At 62.1% G+C, this 14,234-nt stretch overlaps 1 protein-coding gene across 5 annotated transcripts in view; it reads right to left on the minus strand.

Annotated features, from left to right (window-relative positions):
• NAV1 (neuron navigator 1) overlaps positions 1-14,234 on the minus strand; it is a 46,508-nt gene that overhangs the window by 17,518 nt on the left and 14,756 nt on the right. For all 5 annotated transcript variants that reach the window (XM_052702519.1, XM_052702517.1, XM_052702518.1 and 2 more), the window contains 2 exons: positions 5,888-5,990; positions 3,788-4,153 (listed from right to left, as the gene is read on the minus strand). In XM_052702519.1, coding sequence (XP_052558479.1) covers positions 3,788-4,153; positions 5,888-5,990 — 469 coding nt within the window. The remainder of the gene's footprint in view (positions 1-3,787; positions 4,154-5,887; positions 5,991-14,234) is intronic.

Consider the following 14,234-nt stretch of genomic DNA (forward strand, 5'->3'; position numbering starts at 1 on the left):
CTCGGTCTGCCCTGGCCCTTTTCTCTTGCTCTGCCATAGTCATGGCAACGATGGAGCTGCAGGATTTGCACAGACCCGTTTCTACAGGGCTGTGTCTCCACACCCCATGTCCGGAGGTCGCTGGTACGAAGGGAGCCTTGGGGACGTGCAAATGGCCACCACTATTCCCCATCAGCTCCCAGCAGGACTGTTGGGAAATGCAGGGAAATAGGCTCTTCCCTTCTCATTCACTTAATGGGGCAGAAAAACCAATTAGCTTCACAAATCACTACTGGGGGGGGCGGGAGGACTGGGCGCTTCCCTGGCAGCATCCTCCATGGAAGCTCAGAGATCTCACCTTGCAGGGGCTAAAACTGAGGCAGCGAGCTGATCCGAATTGCCTGCGCTCACCCAAAGGGGGGAGGATCAGCATCACACCCCACTGCACCCCGACAGCCAGCCACCGCTGCAGGGCACACGGTGAGGAGCATCAGGCCATCTCTCTGCTCCCCTGAAGCTCTGCAAACCCCAGAGGCATCGCATCCCTGTGCGGGGACCTCGGGCTGCTGGGGGATGGGGGCACTCAGAGCCCTGCATGAGGAGGTCAGTGAGTCGCAGCGCAGCGCTGGGGTGGGGGTGTGACTCAGCCTGCTTGCGAAATTCCTGTTTTTCCCCATGTCTGGACAAGCCCTCGGACATCTCTGCCTGCAGAGGCCAGGATCCTTCACACGTGGCAAAGCGGCACGTGGCAAACAGCAAAGCCATGGGGCAGAGCCGTGCTGCCAGCTCCTGGGCTGCAAGAAAACCCCAACCCTGGACCCCATGCCCCCAGGCAACAAGAAAGGGGGCGCAAGCCTGAGAGACCCTCCTCACCATCCAGCTCCTCCAGGCTTGAGCTGGGGCAGCAACTGCCCCAGTCCCACTCCTTCGGTCCCGTTCCCTGGTGACAGCCTGCTGCAGAGCAGGGACAGGGCTGGAGGACCACGGCAAGGACAGCCACCAGCCCCGGATCATCCCCTGGCAGCCCCTGAGCCCATTTGCACAACACACCCGGTGCAGAATCCTGGCCTTGGGGAGCCCCGTGTGCAGGGAATCTCCTGGAGCAAACCCCACATCAGGAACAAATCCGACACAGCGCAGCACAGAGGATCACGCTTCAACGGTGGTGGTGCCCAGCGGGTTTCTGAGGCCCTTTTCTGGGATCATCCCCAGCTCGCCCTCAGCCCGGATGGACGCAGGAGCCCCGCTGAGCCCCGACACGCAGCGTGGCGCAGCAAATATTTATCCGGCATCGCTTCCCCGCTGCTCCCCAACGGCCCCAAACACACGCAGGGCCACGTGCGGGGCCACGGCCGCACCCCGCGGGACGTCCCTGCTGAGTGCTGAGCTCACGGCTCGCCGCGATGGTGCCGAGGGGTCAGGCTGGGGGGCAGCGCCGAGCGCGGGCGGTGAAGGGAAGGGAGAAGCGCGCCTGCACCAATCCCACTCGGAGAAGGGGAGGAGGGCGGCCGCTCCCCTGCTGCTTGCAGGGATCAGAGCCAAACATCTGCTCCCGGCTCTGAGCTCCAGGAGCTGTGAGGAAGCCGGAGCTCAGCCAGCACCGGAGTGAGTGCAGCAGGGCCGGAGCGGGCGCATCTGCATCCCAACCATGCGACAGCCCCGATCCCAGCACCAACAGTTGATGCTGCAGCTCCGTTCTGTGCCTACAAGCAGAGCCATGGACGTGTGGATGCTCACACCGCAATGGGATGCAACAACACCTCCACCCCTCCCCACTGATAAATGAGGGTGAAAGGACCCCCGAAATCATATTGCTCCTGGGGTCACCCTCGGCAGCGGGCACAGAGCACAGTAGGTCCGGCACAGCGCTGCAGCACGGCCCCAAGGGGACACCCGGAGCATCCCAGGACTCTGCATTCTGCTGTGCCAGCATTGTGGGGAAGCAGCAGGGAACGGGCGGGATGACGAAGGATCTGGCACAAGGAGGGTGGCGGAAAGCACGACGTCATGCAGGGCTCTCCAGCCCCGGGAGACGTGGCGGGGCGGCTCGGAGCCGGGCAGAGCTGGCTGCCCCGGCACGCCGCAGCCCTCGCTGTGCCAGGAGTGCCAGAGCTGCTCACATCAGCTCATCGAATGCACAGCACAGCGTGCAGCCACGGAGCTGCAGCACGGGCAGCTGGAACCAGGCAAAACCCGACTTGAAAAGCCCTGCCTGAGTGATCTCTGCCTCCTCCGCTTCCGCCTGATTCACGCACAGGTCTGCACACGAACGCCCCGCGTGGCCGCATCCCAGCCCCAAAATCACACCTCTGTGCCCCAGGGCTGGGCAGCAGCACCCAGCCAAGCCTTGCGGTGAGATGGGGGCCAAGGGTCACCAGAGCCCAGGAAATGTCCTCAGCCCAGCCAGGGGCTCCTCACAGCCACCCCACCCCATGGGACCCCCACCTCCCACCCACAGCCCCCATACCTGGTCCCGCTCTCCCGAGCTTTCCCAGCCAGGTCCCATCTCGCAGCCCCGCAGCCTCCAAGGGGCCGTGTCACCACGTCCCCCTCCACAGGGCTGTGTCACAGCACTGGGGGTGGCTCTGACCCACTGCCCTACAAGCCCGCGTGTGCGCCGGCGCATCGCAGCACCCCAGCAGCAGGGACCCGGGGGCTGGCGGCCCCATCTGCAGCTCCTGCCCGGTGCATTAGCGGCACGGGGAGATGCAGCCTGGGGCGGTGTTTGCTTTCTAGGTCAGAGGCAGCAGAGGAGGATGGATGTGGGGCTGTGGGGCTGCTCTGTGCTCTGGGAGTGCTCCCCGTCTGCAAAGCAGCCCCACGCCCTGCCAGCACGAGGGGGGAATCACAGAGACACATGGGCTGGAGAAGTCCTTCAAGATCCTCGGGTCCAGCCATCATCCTGACCCATTGAATCCCACCACTAAAGCACATCCCTTGGTGCCATGTCCACCCATCACCAAAATACACCCAGGGATGGGGACTCCCGTTCCAATGCTTTGGGCACTCTCCCCATAGAGATCTCCTTCCTGATTCCCAATCTCAGCCTCCCCTGGTGCAACTTGAGAGCTGAGCGCAGTACCCCAGGCTCCATGGGCTCCCCATGCAGCTTCCCCCTCCCCTCCAGGCCCACCCCACAGTGCTGGTGACACCACAACCAATGGGGTACCCAGAAGGGACCGCAATGAGCCCAGCACAGCACAGCTCCAGAAGGACCCCGGTGCCCCAGGGTGGTGTGAATGCACAGGCTGTGCTCGGTCCCGCTAGGAGCTGACGTGACTCTGGACACCCATCCAGGGCTGGAGCCAAATACCTCCTCCTGCTCTGGGACAACTCAAATGCTGGTGTTATTTATTTTCTCGTGCACTGAAACAGGAAACCTGCAATATGCTGAAGCCCTGGAGCCCCGCCAGAGCCAGGGGCACCTCACCAGCTCAGCGGGAGTGAAACACAAAGTGCTGGGCTGGAGATGCCCTGGGGTGGGGGGATGGAGGTCTGGGGGGACCCATAGCGAGGGGACAACATGGTGCCAGCCAGCGACATCAAAACCTTGGTGCCCTGCTTTTGCTGGGATCCCATCCCACCGGTCCCACTATGTGCCAGCAGTGCTCAGATCCACCGTTGGAAACAGGGGGAGCATTTCTGAACACAGAGCTGCTGCGTGCTTTTCACACAGCCACAGAAGCATCGCGGTCAGAAAACACCCCCAGGGTCACCAAACCCAGCCGTCGGCCCAGCCCCCGCCGCTACCCACGCTGCTCCTTATCAGCCCTCTGCTCTGCTAACAGCCCCCGATCCGGGCACTCACCCCGTGGTGATGTCATCGTCCTCCGTCAGGGTCTTCCCCATCAGGTCACTGTCGCTCATATATCCCGACTTCAGCTCCACGTCATCGCTGTCCAACGCCTCCACCAGCTCCAGCCGCGAGATGTGGCTCAGTTTACTGGGGCTGCGCATGGGCATGGTGTGCGAGTAATGCGCCCGCTCGCCGTGCATGTACCAGCCGGGGGTGCCCTCGGAGCGGCAGCCGCCCCCCACCGACGGCGCATCCCCCGCCTGCAGCCGCGGGCTGGATTGCCCGTAGCGCCAGGAGAGCGGCGAGGAGCGGTTCGACAGGCTGGAGACGCTGCGCGGGTTGGCTTCGTCGCTGTCGTAGCACGTCATCTCCAGGGAGCTGCGGGGACGGGCCAGGGTGAGGGCTGCCGGGCGGGTCAGGGTCGCCCGGAGGGTTACCGACCCCCAGCGGCCAGCACAGCCCGCACATCGCGTACTGCAGGTCCCGCGAGGACGGCCGTGCCGTCTGCATGGATGTGCTTGGTGGTGCCCAGTCCCTCCAGGGGCTGTGGGGCAGGATGTGGGGCGTGATGGCGCTGCTCCCCTTGTGCTCTGAGCTGCAGGACGATCGAGGACCCTGCTTCCCTGGCTCCAGCAGACCCCTGCTTTGCCCACTGCTGGGGATTCCCCGTACAGATGGTGTGGAGGGACACGAGCATCCACAGGCCGTGCTCCGTGCACCCCTGCCCATTTCCCCACACGTCCCAGCAGGGGCTGAGGCTGCAAAAGCAAAAGGGGCGGCTCCTCGGCACGGCACAGAGCTCCCCATCCCCGCAGGGCCCCCCGGGGTCGTGCTGAGCCCTGTTAACAGGGATCCACCAGGGAAAGCCCCACCGTGCTGCTGAGCGTGTGCCCCTCTGGGCCGGCCCAGGGGTCTGCTGTCCCCCAACCTCAGGGTGTATTTCGGGCACGGCAGGGAGTGATGCTGAGACTAAACTTAGACACCACAAATGATTCGTTCTTGGAGCAGCTCCTGGGAGCCCACAGCCCTCGGCTCAGCTCCACGCTGCCATCAGGAGCCGCTCCCCTGCTGCAGCCACGTGGGCCCAGCGCTCCTGCATGAGCAGCAGAAGCCAAACCCGACTGCAGCATGGAACTGAAAAGAGGGAACTGTATAAAAACTGGGAAGTTTGTTAAAGCAGAACTGCAAGAAGCAGCTGAAAGGAGCCGGTTTGGTAGGCAGCACAAGGGCTGTTTAAAGCTGTGCTGCTGGCAGCTCAGGGCAGAGACTGAGCAGAAAACCCCGAGGGCTGTGAAACCTCCCAGCAACAACGCTGCACCCCAACACAGACACAGGGCAGTGTCAGGGATCCACGGGATGCAAGAACCCGGCATGGAGGCCCACCATGCACTGATCGGTGTCTCCGTGGCAGGGATCTGTCTGAGCCCTCAGCCAGGGGGAGCATCATAAATCATCAAGGAAAGGAGGGACAAAACCCACCAGCAAGGCTAATTTAATCGCCTGTAATCCTTGTCCTATTTCCCTAAGAGTGGCTGACAGGATTTGCTGAGGAGCCGCCGAGCGGAGCACTGCTGGATGGAATCTGACACAGACGAATGCAAAGGGAATGCAAAGGAAATGCAAAGCAGCCCTGCTGGGGCGCGGGCAGCACGGCAGCTCTCACACCGAGCAGAGCCTGCAGAGCTGCAGTGGGTAAAGCCAGGAAATCGCGGGCTCAGGGAACACAGCCTGTAAATCCCGGGGCTTCGCTCCCTTCAGCTCAGAGATGTGCAAAGCGCAGTGGGGATCCCAAAGATCTGGGTGAGCTTCAGCACGAAGAAATGCTGAGCAGAGAGAAATTCTTCATCGGGGGAGCACAGGGCCGTGAGCGCCAGCGGGGGTGAAGGGGCGGCGAGCTGCTGCTGCTCGTCCCTTCCAACACAAAACTGAAGCGCGCAGCGAGACCACGAGGTGGCAACAGACAACCAGAGGATGCGAGCAGCTGCTCGCCCAGCGCAGCTCGCTGCAAAGCCCGGCTTCCAGGCGTGGCTGGGGGTGACATCGGGCACAGCTTCCCCCAGCTGAAGCCCCCAGGAAGGATGGGGAGGGGGATGGGGGGGGCTGAGTCCTCACCTGTGAGACACCTGGGAGCCCCGCAGGCTGGACATGGTCTCCTCCAGGTTCTGCCGAAGGTCCAGAACATTCTGCACCGTCCTCTTCCTCTGGGACTCGGGGTCTGTGGGGGCACAAGGAGGAGGCTGTGAGGGACAAAGTGCCTCTGACCACGTCCTGCAACCTGAGAGGGAATGGGGCAGGGTGGAAGGGCTCCCATGCTGCATCCAAACGTTAATATTGCTGCACCACAGCTAAACCCACCTCCCTGGGAGCAGGGCAGAGGGACCAGGAGGAGGGAACCCCGGGCAGCAGGGGCAGAGCCCCACTGGGACAGGGACTTCTGCTCCAGAAATGCTGTGCTGGGAGCACATCCCCATGCACATATGTGCACATACATGTTAGCACACCTGCGTGCACACGTGCTTACACAAACACACACAGATGCACACACGGCTACTGGGTCACCACCTCCTTTCTATGGCAGCTGGCACAGCGCTGCTGAGCCTGGGGCACAGCTTCCTCCCTCCACGTGCCCCTGACACACCGATGCAGACCCCAGTGCATAACAGCTGGGCTGTGACCCCCGATTCCAAGCTCTGCAGTGAACCACAGCCACATCTCCCAGGGCAGCAGGAGGGGATTGGCTCCTCCTTAACACAGCACAGCACACAGCCCTCGGGCTGTGCAACTGCACCAGGAGAGCTGTGGGGACCAGGGGGGGGCTGCACGGCCAGCACACAAGCAGGGCCCATGCCCCCTCATCCCCAGCACCCACGATCTGCATCCCTGGGACTGCAGGCAGTGCCACGGGCTCAGCAGCGCTGCCCCATCCCTGACTGTGTGCCTACCCCCAGCCATGCAGCCCCACTTTCCGTGCGACCCTACGAGGCAGTGATGAGCACAGGCAGCCACGATGAGACAGGTTAAATGAAGCAGGTGAAAGCCCACAGCACAGTGGGGTGAGCGGGGCTGGCAAGCACCAGCAGAGCCCCCAGCCACGACCGGAATGTGGGGCACCCAGCATGGCACACAGGGATGGGGATGTGCAGACAGCGAGGAAGGGTCTGGGGGCTGCAGACACAGCATGGATGGGGCACGGTGGGGCAGAAGCAGCCATCAGCCTGCTCTGCACCTGGGGACAGAGGGAGCCAGCGTCCTCCTAGGGGGGACAGGTTGGCACGCTGGCTCACCTGAACACAGGCAGGGCTCCTCCGCACACCGCACTCGGGGCAGCACCGCGTCCCCTGGGCAGCGACAGCACCGCAGCCCCAGGTGTCGGCGAGGGGCCGGCTGAGCCCTGCCCAAACCGGAGCTCCGGGAAGGGCTGCAGTGTGGGAACGGCGGCGGCGCGCCGGATTCCTCTCCTCATCGATTTAGCAAGCTGCTGCAGCCAGATGTTTGCAGCTGCCGGCACGCAGAGCAGCGGGGCCGGCTCAGCCGCGGGGTCAGTCGGGCACAAAGCCTGGGCTGGGCTCACTGCCCACCAGGGACGTGTCCACAGAGCTCCTGCTCGGCGCGTCTCCTCCATCCCAGCTCAGAAGCGCAGCCCCAACCCCGGCCCTGTGCCCCGCCGTGCTGCCCCCACAGCCCTCCTCCTGCCCTCCTGCCACCGCCCCAGCAGCTCTCCCCACCCCCTGCAGCTCTGTCCTTGCGAACAAATTGTGGTGGGGAAACTGAGGCAGAACGCCCGGCTCATCCCAACCCCCATCCGCACACGCAGACTTCCTTCACTCGGCGACGCCAGCTGCTCTACCATCGCAACGGGGCGCAGCCGCATCCCATAGCCGGGCACTGCAGACGTGGCCAGGAACATCCAGGAATGAGGAAACCATCAGCTCCTGCAGCTCGTGACAGCGCGTTTCCGCACACGGCCATCGCCTCCCGCTGGGCCGGCGGCTCCGCGCCCCACGTGCTCCCCATGTGCTTTGGCCGCCGTGACGATGCGCACATGTGGGCCACGTGGCAGCCAGCCCCGCACAGGGCGCAGGGCAGCAGGGCAGCAGGGCTGCGTGCGAAATGGGGGCTGTGCCTCGGGGCGCTGCCCGGCCCGCAGATGGCTGCTGCCCCTTCGGAGCGTTTCACGACCTCTTCCTCTGCTGCCTCCAACCCAAACCCGCTGCAGCTGGGGGCAGAGCGGAACCCGGGACCCTGCAGGTTCCCGCCTGCAGCGCAGGACTGCAATGTTTCCACGTGGAGTAACGTGGCTTTATCCCCCGTTCTTACATTCACTTCTGATTCATGCTGCTGGGCAGGCGGCGGTCACAAGTCGTCATCTTTCTCCCTGTGGTTTAATGAGTCCTTCTTTCCTTCCCCGTGACCCCGGGGCGACATCGGCCGCAGGGATGAGGATGGATGCATCTCAGTGTGCTCTGGGCTCAGCCCCAGTGTGTGGGGTCAAACAGAGGGGTGGCAGTGGGCAAAGCTGGCAGGGACAGCAAGGCACAGTCTGGGCCATCTCATAAACCATGGCCATCCCCACAGTCACAGCCAGCCCCACACCTATGACCAGTCCCATACCTGCAACCAGTCCCATAACCATCCCCATAACCGTGTCAGTTTTCATGACCAGGACCATCCCTGCAGCCCCACAGCCCCGCAGCACGTGCCAGCTCCCTGCTGGCAGCAGGCAAGAGCAGCAAATTAGCAGCAGTGCAGCAGTGACAGCTGGGATGGGACTTCAGCCGAATCAGCACTTCTGGGGCACTGCTGCTGCTAAGTGAATGGCTCCTCCTAATGAGGGCAGGGCTGGGAGACCTGGAGCCTGAACCCGGTCTGGCTGCAGCGAGCCAAGCTTTTAAAAGGGATTCAGATTTTCTCAGGCTGGAGCAGCCATAAATCTAGTTAATTGGGTCTCTCCCATACACTACTTTCCAAGCGAACACGCTGGAGAGATCCAGCCCGGGCCCCCGGCCCATTTGTGGGTTATTCTTTCAATGGATGCTTGGCCCCAAACCACCCCACCTGCACATCCAATGCAGCTCTGTCTCCATCAGGACGAGCTCAAGCTGCTCAGCCTGTCACACCTCCAGCCCAGGACTGCCTGAAATCCCCCCGCTGGTCAGGCTGTCCTGCAGCCAGGGCTGCTCCCTGAGCAGGGTCGGTCAGCACTGCGCCTCAGTTTCCCCACAGCTCTGTGCTCCCCCACAGTGCAACCTGTGTGCGCCACACAACACGGCTGCGCTCAGCCCTGGTACCCTGAGCCTCCAGCAGCCACCAGCAGCTCGAGGGGATCCACAGCAAAATTATCCACACCAGAAAAGGGGGACAAAAGCAAAGCGAAAGCCCTGGGGGCAGATGGTGCTGCTCCACACCCAGCGCAAGGCACGGGGCGGACATGGTGGAAATTCAGAATTCCAGATGGCTCTTTTGGGTGGGTTTTTTTGGGTCTTTTTTTTTTTTTTTTCCCTGTCTCATTTCCAAGGCAACAAGACTCGCTGTCATCTGCTCGTTGCCATGGCGATTTCACCTGATTCTGCTTCAGCAGCGGAGGAAGAGAAAAGCTGGGAGAGCGCCGTGCTGCCACAGAGCCCCGAGCTGCTCCGAGCTGCGGGGAGAGCGGGGATCAATGGGGCTTTATCCAACCCAGGCAATGGGCCGATTCACGGGATCTAAGGAAGGAGCTGCGGGTTTCTTAGGGCACAAGTCGGCCCTTCTCTTAACTGCTTGGTGCCCGCCAGATGTGCCGCACATCTGGGGACGTTGCCATGGTCTGCCTGGAGGGAGGTTTTGGGTGCTGGGGGTCCGGCGCCCACCTGTGGCTGCACCCAGAAGACCGAGCTGGGCTTCACATTGCCCCCCATCCCACGTCCCAGCACTGCCCTGCCCCGGGGTCCTCATGGCACTGGGAGGAACGGTGGGGAAGCATTCTCACAGCAAGCAAGAAGCAGAACGCCCCAATGCAGCCCCAATGCAGCCCCAATACAGCCCCAATGCAGCCCCAATGCAGCCCCAATGCAGCCCCACAGCCCACCTGCCCCACACTCTGCCCACCCCACACCCCGTGCCGGGGGCACAATGTCCTCCACCACTGCCAAAGAGCACAGCTCAGCTCCCAGATTCGGGCTTGAGCTCCCCACGGCCACAGAGCGCCGGGTGCCATCATGACACTGCCTCAGTGGCCCCGCTGCTGCTCCACGCAGACAGCACAGATATATCCACGTGCTGAGGGCTCCTCCAGCCCCACAGTCGCTACAGGGCACCTGGCACAGCCCAGCACCATCATCCATGCACACCCATCCCCTTCCTGCTGGGAACCAACACCAGGAGATCAGCAACCTGAGCTCCGGCGCCCCCCCAACCCACCCCCCCACACTGCCAGTGTGTGCCCTGCACCCGGGGCTGCCCCAAATGGGGTCATTGCCCAGGACTGTCCCCTCCTCATCCCACGTCCCCCTAGCAGGGGTAGCAGGGAAAGGCTTCTGGCTCACACTGGCTCCCATTTGCAGTGAGCAGAGCTCCAAACGAGCACACAGTCATTAGCGGAGCCAGCCGCCCCGCTCCCAGCCAGAACACAGCCACGCTTGGGGAAGCTTTATATTCACAGAGACAAACAACTCACATTTGCTTTTTAACTGTTGGAATTGCACCCAGTGGGACGGGAGGAACAGGGAACCCTTTGTCCCCTTCTCCTTGTGACTGAGAGCTTTGTGCAGAGCAATGCGTTGCAAACAAAATTCTCCGCGGCCTCAGCTGGGCTCTGGTGGACACTTGGTCTGTCTGTCCATCCGCCACCCAACAGCCGAGGAGCCCTCACGCATCTCCAGCAGGAAAGCAAAATGTCCTCCTCCACTCTGCACTGAGAGCCTTCCTACAGAGAACGCAGAGCTCACCAATCTTAGCAGTCCTCCCCAATCTCCCCCACCATTCCGTGAATCCACGCTGCTGAGGGCAGGGAGCTGCCACCACCCCGGAGAGGGACAGTGCTCCTGGGGCTCTGGTGACCCCAAATGAGTTTCCTTCACCCACAGAAGACCATTTTGGTGCTGAGCCCCCCCCAGAGCTTCACCCCGAGCTCTGTGATGGGCACACTGACCCCGAGGGCGGCCGGGGGTCCCCAGAAGCCCCCAGCAGATGAGTGAGGGACCCCCAGCCCCACTCAGCTGCAGTAGTGGCCCCATTGCCACCGCCTCCCCAGGGAGCAGGGAGATAACCCAGGCTATTCTTACTTCCATCTGGGGAACGGTTTCCCTCCCACGTACACTGCCACAATGCTAATTTTGAGGCTGATGATTAATTGATGTCAGGCTCATTAGGGGGCCAACAGCTCCCTCTCCCCAGGAGCGCCAAGGACGGGAGGACGCGTTCTGACAGATGCTGTGACGTCCTTACAATGGAGGAGAGTGAGAGCCAACGCCACGAGGAGCCCTGGGAAGGGCTGCCCCCCTGGGTCTGGGCTCAGGGTCCCACCACACACCCACCCCTCCACCAGCGCTATCATCACAACCTCACTGTAGCTGCAGTGCTGGAGGGCAGGGATGCGGGCGCACACGGTGCCAGTCCCAGCACTGCTGCCTTCCCATGGGAGCACCGTGGTGACAGCGGGGCAGCAGGACCTGCTCCATCCTCCGGCTGCTTCCAGCCCCTCACACCTCGCCCTGCCCCTGGGAAAAGCCTTCCTAAGCAACAGCTGTTTTTGCTACCAAAGACAAAGTGAGGAGCAGGATCAGGCTCTGCTCCTTTCTTCCTTCTGGCCGTGCCTGCAGGGCAGGGGATGCCTGGAGGAGCGGATGCTCCGTGGCGTAGGAAGCAGCACTGCCACACAGTCGGAGTTCTCAGAAGGGGCTCTGCAGCCCCTGCCCAGCTCTGCCAACACACAACCAGAGCCAGCACAGCACTGAGGGCAAGGCATCAGCCGCTCCAACGAGGAAGTGATTTGTCTTTTTCCGGATACCCTTTCCACCAACAGTGAGCACGGAGTGGGGAAGTTGGTTGTGACAGCACGCAGCGTGCCAACAAGGAGGCTATTGAACAGGGAAGTGAGAGCACCAGGAGCCCAACAGAGCACAGAGCAGGGGACAGGGCGCAAAAGGAGACGCCGTGTGACCCCGGCTCCATCCAAACCAGGCAGCAGCGCTGAAGGCGAAATGCACACAATGAGCTCAGCAGTAATCAGTCCCTTCAGGAAGGCTTTAAGTGGTTGCAGAGTTTACCAAGAAAAATAAAAATGGGAAAGTCATTGAAAGGAAAAAAAAAAAAAAAAGAAAAAGGCCATAAAATGTGTTTTCTGCTCCAGTACAAAACACAATGAGATCCACCAGGAGATCGCAGCTCCGCCAAACGTGGAGGCGATGGGGTTGGGCCGTTTTTCTACCAGCAAACACAGCCCTGCACGGGGAGCAGCAGCGCTCCAGACTTCCCTTCCTCCTTCTGGGAAGTCAGGGAGGCTCAGAGGATGAGCAGAACATGGAGCAGAGGCAGCCCCCACTGCAGCCCCATCTGCTGCCACTCCACAGGGGAGAACCTGCAGAGGAAGGGCAGCGTGGGGCACTGCTCCCAGGCGTTTGGCAGGGACCCCACGGGCCCCCCATGAGCCCCCAGCCCCATCCCAGAGCTGGGCAATGCAGTGTGAGCCAGCAGCACTGACGTAGCAAGGAAGGTGCGCACCGTGCTCCAGCACTGCCACCTCAAGCACCGACGTGGCAGCGATGGGACGGGGCCCCCAGGCAGCCCCACATCCGTGGGCTCCACGCAGCCCATCCACTCCTACAGCGGTTTCCAGGCCAGCCGCTCACAGGACGTGTGTCACATCTGCTTGGGAGCGAGAACGCCTTGCAGAGGGCTGAGAAGCTGCATGGAAACGAGAGATCGTTACCACCATCTCCTTGGAAACGTCCCATCAGAGCAAGTTTGTCTTCCTCCTCCTTCTCTCTCCCTCCCTTCCCATGCGCACGGTTCTGGCACCCCGCGCATCCCTTGGCTGTGCCTCAGCTCTGCGGGTCCAAAACGCAGGCGTCGGATTTCTAAAGCCATTGTGTCGGATGTGCTATTGAGCCACAAAACATGGACGGGTTGGGATGGAAAACAGGCATCGCCGCTGCACAGAAAGGAGCTGGCAGCCGGGATTCGATTTCCCTTTGAAGCTTTAGAGAACCTAAACCAAACAAAATTTGCTTTATTCCCACAAAGGGAACAAGAATCTTAGCAACAAAACAAATCAACACCTCTGCCCCCGAGCACCACGAGGAGTGGAGCAGCACCGGGGGCTCTGCAGGCGAACGCTGCTGGGGGGAACGTGGGGCAGCTCCACACGCGTCCTTCTGGATCGGAGCTGTGGGTCGGGGTCCCCTCCTCAGCACACTGCTGTGCCTCGTGCACGAGCCCATGCTCCCCCTCCCCACGCACGCCGCTCTCCCTGCAGCCCCACAACACCCCCTGCTCATCCCCCACGCTGTGCTATGAGCGGGGCCACCCCCTCCCCTTGCAGGAACCGGCCACATGTTCTCCATCTGGGAACGGAGACCCACGAGCCAATGATCTCGACTTGGAAAACTCCCTGAAAATAGCACAGCGTTTCTGAGCGCTCCGCAGAGCGCGGCCGAAAGACGATGGATGGATCTGCAGCACACCGGGACACTGCCTGGCACAGCACAGCAGAAGCACAGCTCCGAGGGCCCAGGGAAATGAGGAGGAGATGGCAGGAGGTGCTGCTGGCCGTCTGCTCTCCTCCAACAGATGCTCCTGCCCTGAAGGAAGGAGGGTTTGCTCTGCTGGTGAACCGGTCCCCAGCTGCCACGCTCAGCCTGCAGGACAGAAGGACGCAGGATCTGTGCTTCCTGCAGCCCCAACCCAGCCTGGGGACGTGCCAGTCCCTAATGCTGAAACCAAGAGATGCTGTAGGTATTTTGGGGCGTTGCTGCACCCCACCGGGTCCAGGTGCCATTGGCATCAACCACAGTGCTACGGAAAGTGATGCATCCGGCCTCAAGTCACATGGGGTGAGCCATCAAAGTGGAATTTGCCAGAGACAAAAGAGCCGATGCGATCCACCAGGCCCCAGCTACACACAGCCCCTGCTCTGAGCCAAACACGGGCATCTCCACACCTCCCTGTGCCACCGATCCCACCGCACGCTCCGTGCACAGCAGGATGCTCCGCCTGCACCATCCATGAGCGCCTCCATGGTGACAAATCACTGCCACCAGGAGCCAAAGCCACCTGCAGGTCCGGCACACCGGCACCTCTGCCCCCAGACCCACAGCCTCACACAGCCCAGCACAGCACACGCTGCGCCCAGGAGGGCGGTGATGCGTGGGCAGCAGGCGTGTGATATGGAGAGGAGTCTGATCAGGAGTTATTCTCAGCTCCTGCCGTGCTGAGAGCTCACACGCCTATAAATAGCCAGCAACGGAGCTGTACCTGAGCTGCA

Source organism: Tympanuchus pallidicinctus, unplaced genomic scaffold, assembly GCF_026119805.1.
Source record: "Tympanuchus pallidicinctus isolate F22 unplaced genomic scaffold, pur_lepc_1.0 scaffold45, whole genome shotgun sequence".
Taxonomy (NCBI): domain Eukaryota; kingdom Metazoa; phylum Chordata; class Aves; order Galliformes; family Phasianidae; genus Tympanuchus; species Tympanuchus pallidicinctus.